This window comes from Calliopsis andreniformis, chromosome 4, assembly GCF_051401765.1.
Source record: "Calliopsis andreniformis isolate RMS-2024a chromosome 4, iyCalAndr_principal, whole genome shotgun sequence".
Classification (NCBI taxonomy): domain Eukaryota; kingdom Metazoa; phylum Arthropoda; class Insecta; order Hymenoptera; family Andrenidae; genus Calliopsis; species Calliopsis andreniformis.
The window spans coordinates 7,693,184-7,706,598 of record NC_135065.1 but is presented as its reverse complement, the minus strand read 5'-3'; the positions used below and the strand labels follow the sequence as shown (position 1 = coordinate 7,706,598).

General features: G+C 43.5%; 1 protein-coding gene and 1 long non-coding RNA gene across 5 annotated transcripts in view; both read left to right on the top strand.

The window, feature by feature from the left end:
- LOC143177829 (uncharacterized) overlaps positions 1 to 13,415 on the top strand; it is a 72,545-nt gene that overhangs the window by 41,672 nt on the left and 17,458 nt on the right. The window contains exons 3-4 of one of the 4 annotated variants that reach the window (XM_076376059.1): positions 9,941 to 10,066; positions 10,134 to 10,332. The exons of 2 other annotated variants lie outside the window; for them this stretch is intronic. In XM_076376059.1, coding sequence (XP_076232174.1) covers positions 10,025 to 10,066; positions 10,134 to 10,316 — 225 coding nt within the window. In that variant the 5' untranslated portion in view covers positions 9,941 to 10,024 and the 3' untranslated portion in view covers positions 10,317 to 10,332. Of the gene's footprint in view, positions 1 to 6,123; positions 6,143 to 9,940; positions 10,067 to 10,133; positions 10,333 to 13,415 lie in introns of those variants that run through there. One more of the 4 variants, XM_076376058.1, reaches the window with a different exon arrangement.
- LOC143177830 (uncharacterized) lies at positions 12,241 to 12,718 on the top strand. The gene is made up of 2 exons (XR_013001662.1): positions 12,241 to 12,375; positions 12,467 to 12,718. It is a non-coding gene; the product is annotated as an uncharacterized LOC143177830 (long non-coding RNA).

Here is a 13,415-nt window from a genome sequence, read left to right as displayed (position 1 = left end):
GCGTTCTGCAAACCACAGAAAAGTGCAGCGCGTGTGTGCACGCGATGACAGCAAGAAAATCCGCGAAAGAAGAGACTGACGAAAGCTCTGGACTCATCCACTGCGCTGCGTTTTTGAAATCAGCGAATGGAAATAGAAAGAAACGTATGCAATTTTTCTGAGAGACATTAGGAACAGGGGAATTGCAAGTCGGGATTTACTTGGCAGAAGCTTACGCTGTGAGACGAGAAACGAATTTCTGAACTGTTATAGGAACTATTATAAACTCGTAGGATCACAATTTAGAAGGGCGACGAGCTTGCAAGCTTGAAAATACGAAACATGGAAGGTCTACACGCTGGTCAGTTCTTAAATCCATAAGATTGATAGTTATGAATTTGAAAAGTTTGAAAGCTTGCAAGCTCTAGTCTAGAACCTCGATAATTTCCAAGCTCTACAGCTCACAGGTTGGAAGGCTTGCAAGCTCTATAGCTTAGAGGCTTGATAGTCCCCAAGCTCGCAAAATGAGGTTTGTTAGTTCAGTAATTCACAAACTCGATAGTCTGCAAGCTCGACAGTTCACAATCTGGACGACTTGCAAGCTCCATAGCCTGCAAGCTCGGCAGTCTACAAACTTCATAGTCGCAAGCTTCATAGCCCGCAAGCTCTACAGCCTGCAAGCTCTACAGTCTACGAGCTTGATAGCCGCAAGCTTCATAGCCTGCAAGATCTATAGCCTGCAAGCTCTACAGTCTACGAGCTTGATAGCCGCAAGCTTCATAGCCTGCAAGATCTATAGCCTGCAAGCTTTACAGTCTACAAGCTTGATAGCCGCAAGCTCCATAGCCTGCAAGCTCGGCAGTCTACAAGCTTGATAGCCGCAAGCTTCATAGCCTGCAAGATCTACAGCCTGCAAGCTCTACAGTCTACAAGCTCTACAGTCTACAAGCTTGATAGCCGCAAGTTCCATAGCCTGCAAGCTCTACAATCCCCAAGCTCAGTAATTCTCAGTCCTTGAAGCTCGCTAGTTTGCAGCTCTATAATCTACGTGTCTCAATACCTTTAAATACCAGAATCTTGAGAGCTTGCAAGCTCACTTTATGCCAAACCAAGGTGCTGAAACTTAACCAGAAAAATCTGCTTATCACCATAAGTTTCTCGCCGACATCATTGTACCCTCGATCTTATGTCAAGCAAACTGTCCTATCTTTAGAAGCATTCGAAACGCTGTATCGTCCCACGCTCAACCTGCAAGAATAGCATAAACTTGCCTCCTGACATTTCTGGCGTAACTCCACAATTTCCGTTCTCGCGACACCATTCCTAGATCGACGCAGTTCCCGCACCTACTACAACCTCGGAAGAACTCCGCGTCGAGTTGCGCCTCTCGACGCGATAAGCCAGCCGCCTGATCGAAACTCTCGACGTCCCGTTGCGAAACATATTTCAGGCCGCCGTACAAAGACGAGCGGGGCGCGCAAGAAGCCAGCGGAAAAAGGATACCGCGAAAGTGGAAATATCGCGAAACTGGGAAAACAAGGGGGGGGAGGAATGGAAAAGTTCCAGGGGAATCAAACAAAGGGACCCTGCTAAGAGATTGTTCGGTCTAAGGATACCGACAGAAATCGAAGCGGAGCAGAGAAGGGTGGGGGTGGTTCAGGAACGAAATAGGGTCGCAGGAAGAAGCTGGATGAGTCTCGCGAGGGGTGGGGAGGAGACGCAGGTGGTTCGAGACGAATTGTAGGAACCGCTACAGAAAAGCAGCCCTGAAGCACCGCTTTTGAGGTTGCCCTCCCTCCACGCCGCGTCGCCGAGGGGTTGCACGTACGTCGTGCTGCAAAGGTACTGGGTCACATTGAAGCGTCACCGACTCGCGAAGGGTGATCCGTCAGAGACGAATCATCACGGCCCCTGCACGAGGCAGAAGCCGAGGAAACCACATGCTGGGGGACGTTTGATGTCACCGAGCCTCGTCAAAGCCTGCTGACTGATAAGCGCGGGGAATTTTATCGCGCAAGGTGAAATTAGAAAGACTGACGATTTTGAGCTGGATATACATCAGCAAACAATGTCTGCAGGCAATTTACTAACTTTTCATCACTCTAAAGCCTTGTTCCAATTAGTCAAGTCACTGGAATTCAAATTACTTGGATTCAAGTAGTTTAATACCAGGTTTGTGTACATATAAGTCAAGTTACTTGTATTCAAGCGATTTAAATTCAAGCTTCAAAAGAGTTATATAACTTTTTAGCGAACACAAAAGAGGGATGTTATACACATATCTTTTTTCTGTTTTCTAAAAGATTACGTAATTTTGTTATATAACATGTACTGTAGATCCATCTTAACACTAAGAACAGTATACGAACAAATACGCAAATAGACAATTTCTAGAAAATTGAACGCCCATACTGTTCACGAACAGTTCGCGAACTCTGGCGCATTCGTACCTTTAGAGGATATTTACATCTCTCTGAAAGCCCGCGATGTAGTTTCGCGGTCCCCATCCGACAGTCAGTGACCAGTGGATTGGTAAGTCGAGGGGATTTAGAAAATTTGAAAAAGTTAACGAGCATTGAAAAAAGTTGGAGCGTGGAGAGCCGATAGCTGCTCGTTCTCGTCGCTGCTCGGTTGAATGTTCCGCTTCGGGCGAAACTCGCTGCGCTCGCGTAGTCAATGGCGTTGAATTACTGTGCTGGTCGAGGCTGGGGGAGGGGAGAGCATCATGGAATAATACAGTTTAACGGGTTAAATAAATTTCAGTCGGTTGAACAGGACAGAGGGGGGGAGTAACTGTAACAGTTCTCTGATTCATTTGACGTTCGCAACCGCTCGCTAACAGGGATGATCGTTAAGGGAGCGGCCTTTATCGTTCCATTAGCGTACGGGCTTTGCTATACATTTTAATTAAACCTGGCATTCGTACGTGCCCGTGCGCGAGCGTTAATTACGCGTTATCGCGGCTAATTGCTTCTTAAACCTTTTCACGTGACCGCGGGCCTAAAGCGAGGGGAAAAGTGTTCAAGTGCGAAAGTCGGCTGAATAGTCTGCACTTCCGTTGCACCAACGTCGTGGAATTCTTGTTTAAACTCGCTCGGGTACTATTTCCGTTGTAACGACCCAATTACGCCTTCGCGTTAGGGAAAAAGTGAATTCTCTCAATCGATGGAACGTTCCTGGGGTTCGACCGATGAACAATGCGCTATTGATACGTTCTACTGCACGAAATTACTCGTGCCCGATGGCACAGAATGCAACGCGATCCCGAACAATGAGTACAGCGTCCGAACGATCGAGTTAATAGGGAGAGTTTAATGGTTATTAATCGTACCGAACGGACAGGGATATGGTTAAAGAGCTTGCAACTGAGCGAACTTGTCGGGACAGAGGATTTAGTTAAACGATGGAATAGGATTCGTTGGAACAGAATTGCACATGTTTGCTTGGGTTCAGTTTTTTTAGAGTGTTCATTAAAGTAGCAAAGCATTGCAACTATGATTCATGATTAGACTGCGGAAGTTTATACAAAATTCAAGTTAGTTTATGAAAAGTTTAAGGTTCTGAAATAGTATAGAGGACACAAAAAAATATACAAAATATTTAAAGTAGAATTATAATATTATTTTTGGGGGGTCTGAGAAGATCTGTGTATTTAAATCCCATTTCTCTAAAGGAATTCGTATTTATGAAAATGTGAACTTGCATAAAAATCAGCAGTCTATTTATGATATGAGAGAATTTTAACAGCTTCTGATTGGTCCTATCCTCAACACCTTTAACCATTGGAAGGGATATGAATTTTTCCATAGGGGTCAGGTCTTTGGAGCCCTAAAATAAAAACTTGGATTGGGTGGCACGATAAGGGAGGGGTCACGACCATGGAAGTCAGTGTGGTGGAAGGGGGTGTCAGAATACGAAGACAGTGTTATTCAGTAACAAGTGGTCAAGATGGTTGGATCTGTCGTGTATTCTCTAACGTTTGTGTCATATACAGAGTGCCTCATTTGAAATTTTGCATGGAAACTCGACAGTCTCTTAAAACCTCCTAAAATGGATCATGTTTTATTTAAAACATTTTTTGAATCGAGCTATAGTTTAGGAGACAATCACACTATAGTGCATAAGTATTAGCAATTAGTATAAATAAAAGAGTGTAGGTATTTCATGAACATCTAACAACATGAAGATACGTGCAAACCTTCAAATGGATCACCCTGTATAAATATACCCTACAGTAGTGTGTTCATTAAGTTTCATTTCAAATATAAATTCATTCCTACAATATTTCTTCAGAAGAAGTTTAAACGTGATAAATTTCAAGAAATTCATTTGGAATAAGAAATCACGTTAAATTTAGAAGAAATCTAGAACTAGGTAAGTCTCGAAACAGTATCATAAGTCTGTGAGCCATGCGTGACTAGTACACTCGAGCTCCCATCAGCCTGCTTTCACCAACTCGAACAGAAAGGAATCAACAAAAAACCCCAGCAATTATCAGCATACAGTCGAATTACTCTCGTCGCGCGGGCCAACAGGAAAATTACATCGCGACAGTTTCGCGGCAATTTCGTAACGACCCTCGAACGCAGCTCGTCGCGGGCGGATTAAAAACGTGTCGAGAGGCACGGACGTGGACTCGTGCACGCATGAAAATAATATTGGCATGGGTCGCGATGACACCAGAAATCCATTTGTCCAGCGTGTTCGTTAATCCGCGCTCGAACGGCTACGAATTACCAGTGTAATTACCAGCTAACGCGGCAAAAGTGAAACATAGCCATTTGTAGGCCATCAATCACATACCAGCTCGTTTTTATATTCATATCGGCTTCGACGTCATAGGAACACCGATCGATACCCCCACTCGAGCGCTCAGCTTTCTTTTTAACACACTTTCGCGACGATATATCATCGAATGCCGTGTAAAGTTTTAGGATAGACGTGAGTGTACGCGATTAAAGTAATTATTAATACATTTTATTCAGAAGATAATATTTACGGCGCGAACACACTATTAGCACGTCACATGAACTCAAGTTACATACATAGCAAATCCATAATGTGAGCCGTGATCCTTCCTCTGTTTTAGACTTATTTTGCTATAATGTGAAACAAATTTGCTATATGTGATGACGTGATAATAGTGTGTTCGAGCCCTTAAGGTCCATTTATGCAACCAACGAGCTGAGCACAAGCTAAATTGAACAGTTACAGTTAGTAGAACAGTTTGATAGTGTTTTATCATTTGTAATTTTGTATTTGCGATTTTTCGCTGGTATGTATATTTTCTCGGTATGTATAATTATTTCTCGTAGGTTGCATAAATGTACCTTTAATCTAGACTCGTATACGAGACACAAAACTACGCCATAGCTAGAGAGCTGTTCTTTAGCGAGACCAGTACACTTCTGGCGTTCCTTCGTGCCTCTCGACAAAGGGACCTCTCGTAAAACAACACGTGTTGATTATCCTCTGAACATTACAAAGAAACAGAGGAAGTTTCCCTTGCAACACTAAGGACGACAACGACGTGTTGCTACACAGGACCTTCACATCTACACCTGCATCTAATTTACATTAACAGGATCGTTGGTAAGAACGACTTCTTCGAAACCTTAGCTTCTAAAACTAACTTTCTCGCCCCTAAAACTAAATCCCCTTCGAATCCACCATAAAATCGTTCAACAGCGAAACCGAGCCTGACAATACTCCTCGTCGATCACGTTCCCAGTGCTCCCATCGAATAGATCATGAGCCCTCGCCCAGCCCATCGTTACCAGGTTCCAGCCTCGAATTTCCTCGATCGTTTACCACTGGGCCGCTTATCTGCGACTGTTTCCCCTTATTGCTATCATTACGCGGGCATAGAATTCAATCTCGTTATCGGCCGCGTCGTTGCAGTAGTTTTCGGTCCGACGTTATCCTGGCCCTCCAGAGAATCGCGTTTCGCGGTCGAACACGGGACAGGGGGTGCTAGAAAGAAGCCAGGGCGAGCGGGGGATGGAAGGGGAAGGGGAGGAAGCGACGAGTCGAGGTTTAAGCGAAATTGCTTTTGGCTGGGTTCCTGGGATGTCGCGAAAAGGAGTACCTTTAGCCTCTCGTAAACGAGATTTCACGGGATCCGTGTGTGCATCGTCTTTTCAGCGTGCTCGCGACGGGGTGCGTCTCCAGAGGAATCCCGAAACGACGACGATTGTCCAGAAACTGTTGGCGAGGGTTTAACTGAATTTTAGAGCGGAGCTGGTGACACGGAGACGCGGGCTGGTTAATGGGCAGCAAAGCACTCTGAAGCGGGATATCGAGCAGCGATTTGGGCGAAAATTTTGGAGAGACCCTGAGGGCAGAGGAAAATGTTTGTTAGGGGGTTGTTTGTGCGTTAATTGTGGGCGGGGCAGAGGGAAATGGGAAGGGGAAGTTGATGTCCTTTGAGGGGACTGAGGATCTAGGGGATAAGCTTCTGAGTACAGCTGCTGGCAATTTGTTTGTGAAAGCGAATGGTAAGAATATTTATTGTTCGCGTTCTTGATGCATGATGGTTCGTTGTTGCTTTTGGTAATGGATGTTTGGGTTTATAGAGACCCAAATATATAATAGAAGTGTGGGCTTGGAGTATTAAAGAGGACCTGACCTAGAGAGTAGTTCTATGAGAGGGTCAGAGCACTCATTCTGTTAGTGGCAATCGAATTGTACAGACGTTCTGTTGTATTTGAAGCTTACTTGCATAGTTTTCTGGTGAAAAATATTCTTACTACATTTGTATTGGATGGCAATTTAGTATTTAAATAAGTGTAGAGTTTTGGAAGAGGGAGAGGTAAGCAGAAATTATTTATATTTATTGACAAATTATTATTTATTATTCACATAATTATATTCAAATAATTGCAGGTATGAAAAGAAGACATTTGAACACCAAGTAGTTTTTTTTTATTATTAACAGTCTTCTAATTAACGTCAGGTCATTTTTGCCTCCATGTCGACTTCGCTCAGTAGCAATTTCTAACTGTCAGCTTTTCGAGGATTAATGGATCAGAGTCCTGTGTACACAAAGAAAAAATTACAATAAGGTATCTGTAAAAGTCGAGATTTACAATCATTTCGCGTTGTACAGCTTAACAAATCTAGTTTTGCCAGTTACACTCATCGATTGTTCTCAATTATTAATGTACTTTAGCAGTTGTCTTCCTTCTATATTCTCACAGAAGTTCTATCGTGTAGCAGATATTTCATCTGTAAAGGAGGGTCTACGCTACATCTTATATAACAAAATTATACAACTTTCTAGCAAACAAAATAGAGACAATATGAAATCTCTTTTCATTTTCTAAAAATTACATACATTTCTTATATTGCTAACTTCGTTACACGCCATGTAGTATAGACCCAGCTTAAGAACGTAGAAATAAAACAATTGACAAGCTCTCAAAATTGAATAACAGTCGACAAAGGTGCCCAACGAATCTATATTTCTCAGACTGTGAACTCAGCTTTGCTATTCAACCATTAAAACAAGACTCTCTTTCTCTAGAAGCCTTCCTTAAAATCTACCCCCGAACTCTGCCAAAATTGGTATTATTTCTTTCACCAAGAGCAAAGGACCACCCCCACCGCAGCAAATACAGGAGTTGCGTAATTTAACAGTCAACATTGGCCGAAATTTCCCCTCTACCAGGTACCCAGGCGGAAACGCAGCCCCAGCGAGCAGGGGCAGCGCATCGCTCTTGATTACGCTCGCGCAATAACGCATTACGCGAGCAAGGATGCACTTTGCGGCAGGTGCATCCGGATCAGACGACAAACAGAGGGACGAGCAGATAGCTGGCGTGTTTGTATTGGCGGCACACCTACGCGCGCATAATATGATCGAGTATGGACAAGCCAAATTGTTCGTAATGAAACAGAGTCGGCCACGGGACGCGAGCAACAGCCTGCTCGGGGGGAATCGATATTCGGAATTGAAAGACGCGGCTCTGCGTTGGATGACGTTAATTAAACTGCTTGGGTGACGACGTCGACCCGACTCGAGAGAGTCCAAGACGCGGGTACTTCGCGAGGCGCTCTTAATTAAATCCCATGCTTGCCATTTAAGGCGCGGCGATCCTTTTAATTGAGGAAACGCCGCGACTGCGTGCCGTCGAACCAATTTGACCCGCCAGAGGACTTCTGCTGGACCTTTTTGCGAGATCTGCTTCTGATTGGGACAAGCAGGGCTGAAAGGCTCGAATCTTGGACCTAATGAGAAGCTACTATTTGAACTCGATTTTTTATCGTTTTTGTGAAAGTTTGTTGTTTATGGTGAGGTAGATGTATGGAATGTAGTGACTGTTTTAAGTGTTGGTGCCAAAAGTGCTTTTGAACACTCGTTAACTGTGGTGATATATCCTTGTGTTAATTTGAAATATTACTATCCCTGGCGAAAAGGTTTCGATCAAACGCTAAAATAGAAAGTCATTAAAAAATTCCTTGGATGTAAAATATATGGGAATATTAGATGGGCTTGGTACGTCAGTATCTTGTATTACCAAAAAGTGCAATATTTTTGAATAATTTCGTCCTGTTGCGTTTGATCGACAACTTTTTGCCAGGGGTAGTATTAACCTTCTCATTAATCTTGAATCTGAGACTACAGCGATACAGTAAAATTCGTTGTAATGTATTACACTGAATAATATGTGACGCTGTGCGTGGGACGTAGCGTAGACAGAAGTTACAGCTCATCCCAGGATTGCTCGTGTCCCTCTGCGAGAAATAATTCAAGCATTAATTACAGTTTTCGTATGCAGTGTACTGTTGACAACGAGATTGTATAGCCGTGGATATTGTATTACTCGCCGAAGGAAAATCCGAAATCTGCTGATGGAAGTTAGCTACATACGATTTATCTTTGCTGTGTAACACGATGGCGCGAAATTTGAAGTCATAATTTGTACGTGTAAACGAGATGGCAAACACGAGTTCTGCCGACGGTGAAATTAAACGAAATTAAAGCGTGGCTCGTGTTTGTAGAACGAACGGGCTAAAAAGTCTTCGTTATGAAATGCAATTACATGCAACGATAAAATTACGCAATTAGATCTGAAGCATTCAGCGGGCTGGCAGTGTTCAATTAACGGGCTTTAATTACGCCGTTGGTATCGCGAAAACAAATTCGAACCGTGATTCCCATTGTACCGCGCACTTCATCTGTGCATCTTGTTCCCCGACTTTTCTATCGATCCTTTCTCGTTGCTGATTTGCAAGTGTCCACACCACAGGCTTCTATATTCGGGTCTGGTTGAAGCCTTGCTCTGATTGGGCAAGCTGAATTCGAGCCACTTGTACTCAAGTGATGACACGTAAAATATTTTACATGCAATATGAATGGAATATATTACAAGGAACGTTTTCTTTTTAAAGTCTCGAATAAAAAAGTTTGAAATAAAATATTTTTATATCAATACATACTGAACAGGAGTTTCTTATAATACTTTTATATTACATAAAAGTCTGTGTTTCTTCGCCCTTTTCGCGACGCCTGCGCTTTAGTCCATACAGGTACCAAATTCCTACATAAAAGTAGGGATGCTTCACAGACACAACAACAGTCCAGTGTATTATACTTCTATATAGAAGTCTGTGGTCCAAACTCGCGGGTTGCGAACATTGCAGCCACGACAATTTGACGCAATTTTTCGCCCCTCTGAAAACGTCGAATCGCGCATTAATGTTCAATTTCCCATCAGAATCGGTTATCGCCAGCACTCGAAACGGGACGGGACGTGGGCATAATCGCGATGCATTCGCGCGAGTTGTTCGTGACAAGAGGGATTCTCGCGTGATATAATCGTCTGCCTACACACAAGCATCCACTATAATCGTCGAGTTACCCGTAAATCGTGATTACGTCGCGTTACCGATCCCATATCCTGAATGATCGTCTCCCTACTCCATGCAGAGCGCCACTAAAGCAGGCTGCGTTTTCTAGCCTCGTTTTCCAGCAGCGCGGAAAATTATTCCTCAGGTGATTAATATTGAAAAGTTGCTCTCAAGGCGAAACTTCGCGTTTCTAATGTATATCCTCTCTCAAGAGCTTGGAAATTCGTCTGACCAAGTATGTACCAGGTTTGTACATCCATTCCCTGCACGTGAAGCTCTGCTGACCAGCTATGTATTCGTAGGACGGGCTCGACGAAACGAAAAAGAAAAACGAGAAGGAGCCTGAAGTTTCTGACTGCCCTGTTACCGCTGAACTTCGAACTTTGCACGCTGGCATAGGCTCAGCCTCGCCGAGAAGAGAGAATCGTGGTGTAATAGTATTAGTTAAGATGCCCTTGTTCTCCCTCCTGGATCCATTGCGATGAATATCACACGGAAATTTCACCAGAGATTCCTCCACATTTTTTTCGTGCCGTCGACGAGGCAGATCCTTCGCATAATTGTTCCCCTTTCCTATGGTTCGCTGTTACTGGCTTGTCGTAGAAGACTGAGTCTAAAATGTGTATATTACAGGATGACTCAGGCATGTCGAATAATTGTATGTTTGGTCAGATAGTCAAGTTTCGTCGGTCTCTTAATAAAAATGTGATGAGGCTGAAGGAGTAGAGTTTCAAGGTGAACGCTTCTAGTTAATTAAGATTTCAGTTACCAGCGCCTGTCGCCAGTCACCGAAGCGAACGAAGGTGAACGAGCTCCAATTAGCACTTACAATTCTGCCACCTGCGCGGCTAGGTAGTTTAGGGTCCTAGAATTGGGAGAATTGAAAGCTGGAGGTAGTAGAATGCTCGCTGGTGAGTTAGAAAATGGAAGATCAATCAATCACAGTCGATTATTTTTAAGAGAGTAGATTATGTAATTGATGGACGCAGGTCGAAGAAACTATTTTCACGAGGAAAAGGAAAAGGAGTACAATTAACATAGCTTTCACGGAGAAAAGTCATTGCTAGGAAAGGCTGCACACAAGTCTGCCTCACGTTCGAATGACGGTGTCTAACGGGTGACCCGAATTCCATGGATAGCCTGCGGTGTATAGAAATGAAACTCTGCACGCGAGGATGCAGCCTTTCCTACATAATAATGGATACGCGGTACTTTGAGTCTTGCTTTCTTATCTGGTTAGAGTAATTAGAGTATGGACATCAACTTCCTCTTTGAGCGTCTTGCAGCGCTTTCTTCGTTCGCCGTCCTTAGTAACTCTATGGTAATATTTAAATAAAACAGAGTAGACCACTTCCCAAGGATCATTTCCCGAAGCCAAATAAAGATTATCCAAGTGTCGAGTATTAATTTTCCTTCTGTAATCTTCCATCAGCAGTCAGCAGGTTAGGCTTCTACAGGCGCTCAGAATCTTCCAACCACTTCAAATAACAGGAAATATCAAACCATTAGAAAATCCTGCGAATATATTCCATATTTTTACCCCCATCCCCTTTTTAGTCCTCTTGCCCCGAAGCTCTGCACTTCTACTTTCAATGAACTCAAAACTTCGCTCGCAACAGAGCCTAAGATTATAAACCTGCATTGTACTAGGGACACAATAGACTGTAGTTACTACATTGCAGTGTTTTTATGGTCTCCTAACTCTGGTTGCACAATAACTGCAACGATTTGAAGCGAAGCCGCAGATTTTCGATGATGCCGCGTCCCGCTGACCCCGATCCCTCTCTCAGCTTGTTTTGCATGCGCGGCCATTCGAGGCGATCGCAGATTAATCGACCAGCGACATTACCGTACATGGGCGGGGAATATGCGAGTTTAGAGTCGCGTAACGGATGATCCGCATTCCATCGGCCTCGCAATAAAACGACTGGTAAGTCTGCTCTGTCTGAAGCACGCGAGAATGCATCCTCCGGCGAGGTATGATTTATGCACTTGCACCCTGCGCCCCGTGCCTTGCGCTGATTACACTTTTCCATGGATTACAATGTTCCCATGTTGGACCTTGCGTCGTACCTACGTTTTGCGTCGATATTTAAGAGCGCAGACTCCGATATTTCCGTCTCGGTATTGCTTTAGGCCAGGTTATCGATAAAGTGAAGTAAAAATGTGATAGGTTTAGTTGGGCTGGTGCACAGGAGGCGGCGCCTAATTAGGAGGGCTGTGATGCCCAAATTGGGGGCGCAGGTTGTTGAGAATTTCCCTCTCCACTATACATGCTGTCTCAGGAGCAGTATGTCTTACGAGAAGTCTCATGTAAAGTCATAAATACCCTGCACGATCGCCGCGCTCCTCAGTCGCTCGTGAGACTTCGAAGGGTGTGCATCGTGGAGCTCCTCAGGCGGTTCTAGGTTCCCCTCTCCTCGTCCCTGTCGAGGCCCATGGGACTTTCATGGTGCGTCATCCTTGGTCAGGGGTCAGACCATACGATACAAGATCCATCGAGGGACTTTCACCAAGTGTCTTTGTTCAAGAATCCAGTGTCAGGTGAGTTAAAGTTTATATTGTCAACGTTAAACTTCAGAGAAGCTTTCTCGTAATTCGTGAAGCAACTACCATCGTATGTCTCTTTGTTTAGTAATCGTGCAAAGACAGCCAGGATAGCATGCATGCTGGTGCGTCGAAGGATCTGGACAATGCCGAACGATCTGTAGAAGATTTCGCCCAAAGATCCAACCTCTGCCACATCATTGTCTGCTTCAACTAGGTTAAAATCGTCATACGAACAGGTTCATCATTATTTAATTACAATGTAAGTTAATGAATTCATATGTATATTCAATGTATATCGTGCTGCTTGAGTTATAGTAATAAAAAGACAGTTAGCTAAACAATATATACTTAGTGATTTATTTAATCCGTGACACATCCTTTACGTATACGTATTTTATACGAAACCTCCTTCTTAACAAAGACCTCTGTTAGTATTGCATTCTCCTGATACTTCCCCTTGTTTCTGCCAAAATTTACTTTGTGGCAGAAATAAGTAAAAGTATTAGGAGAACATGATACGCAAAGAGGTATTTGAACCTGTCCAAAAATTGACGGGAGACCTCTTAGCATTCTCCTGAAATGTCAAAAAGTATCAGGAGAACATAACATGCAACGAGGTATTCCAAAAATTGGCGGGAAACCAAAGTAAGAGTTTGGCCAAAAATCGACTAAAGTATCAGGAGAACATGATGTGCAAAGAGGTATTCCAAAAATTGGCGGGAAACCAAAGTTAGAGTTTGCCCGAAAATCGACTAAAGTATCAGGAGAACATGATGTGCAAAGAGGTATTCCAAAAATTGGCGGGAAACCAAAGTTAGAGTTTGCCGAAAAATCGACTAAAGTATCAGGAGAACATGATATGCAAAGAGGTATTCCAAAAATTGGCGGGAAACCAAAGTTAGAGTTTGCCGAAAAATCGACTAAAGTATCAGGAGAACATGATATGCAAAGAGGTATTCCAAAAATTGGCGGGAAACCAAAGTTAGAGTTTGCCGAAAAATCGACTAAAGTATCAGGAGAACATGATGTGCAAA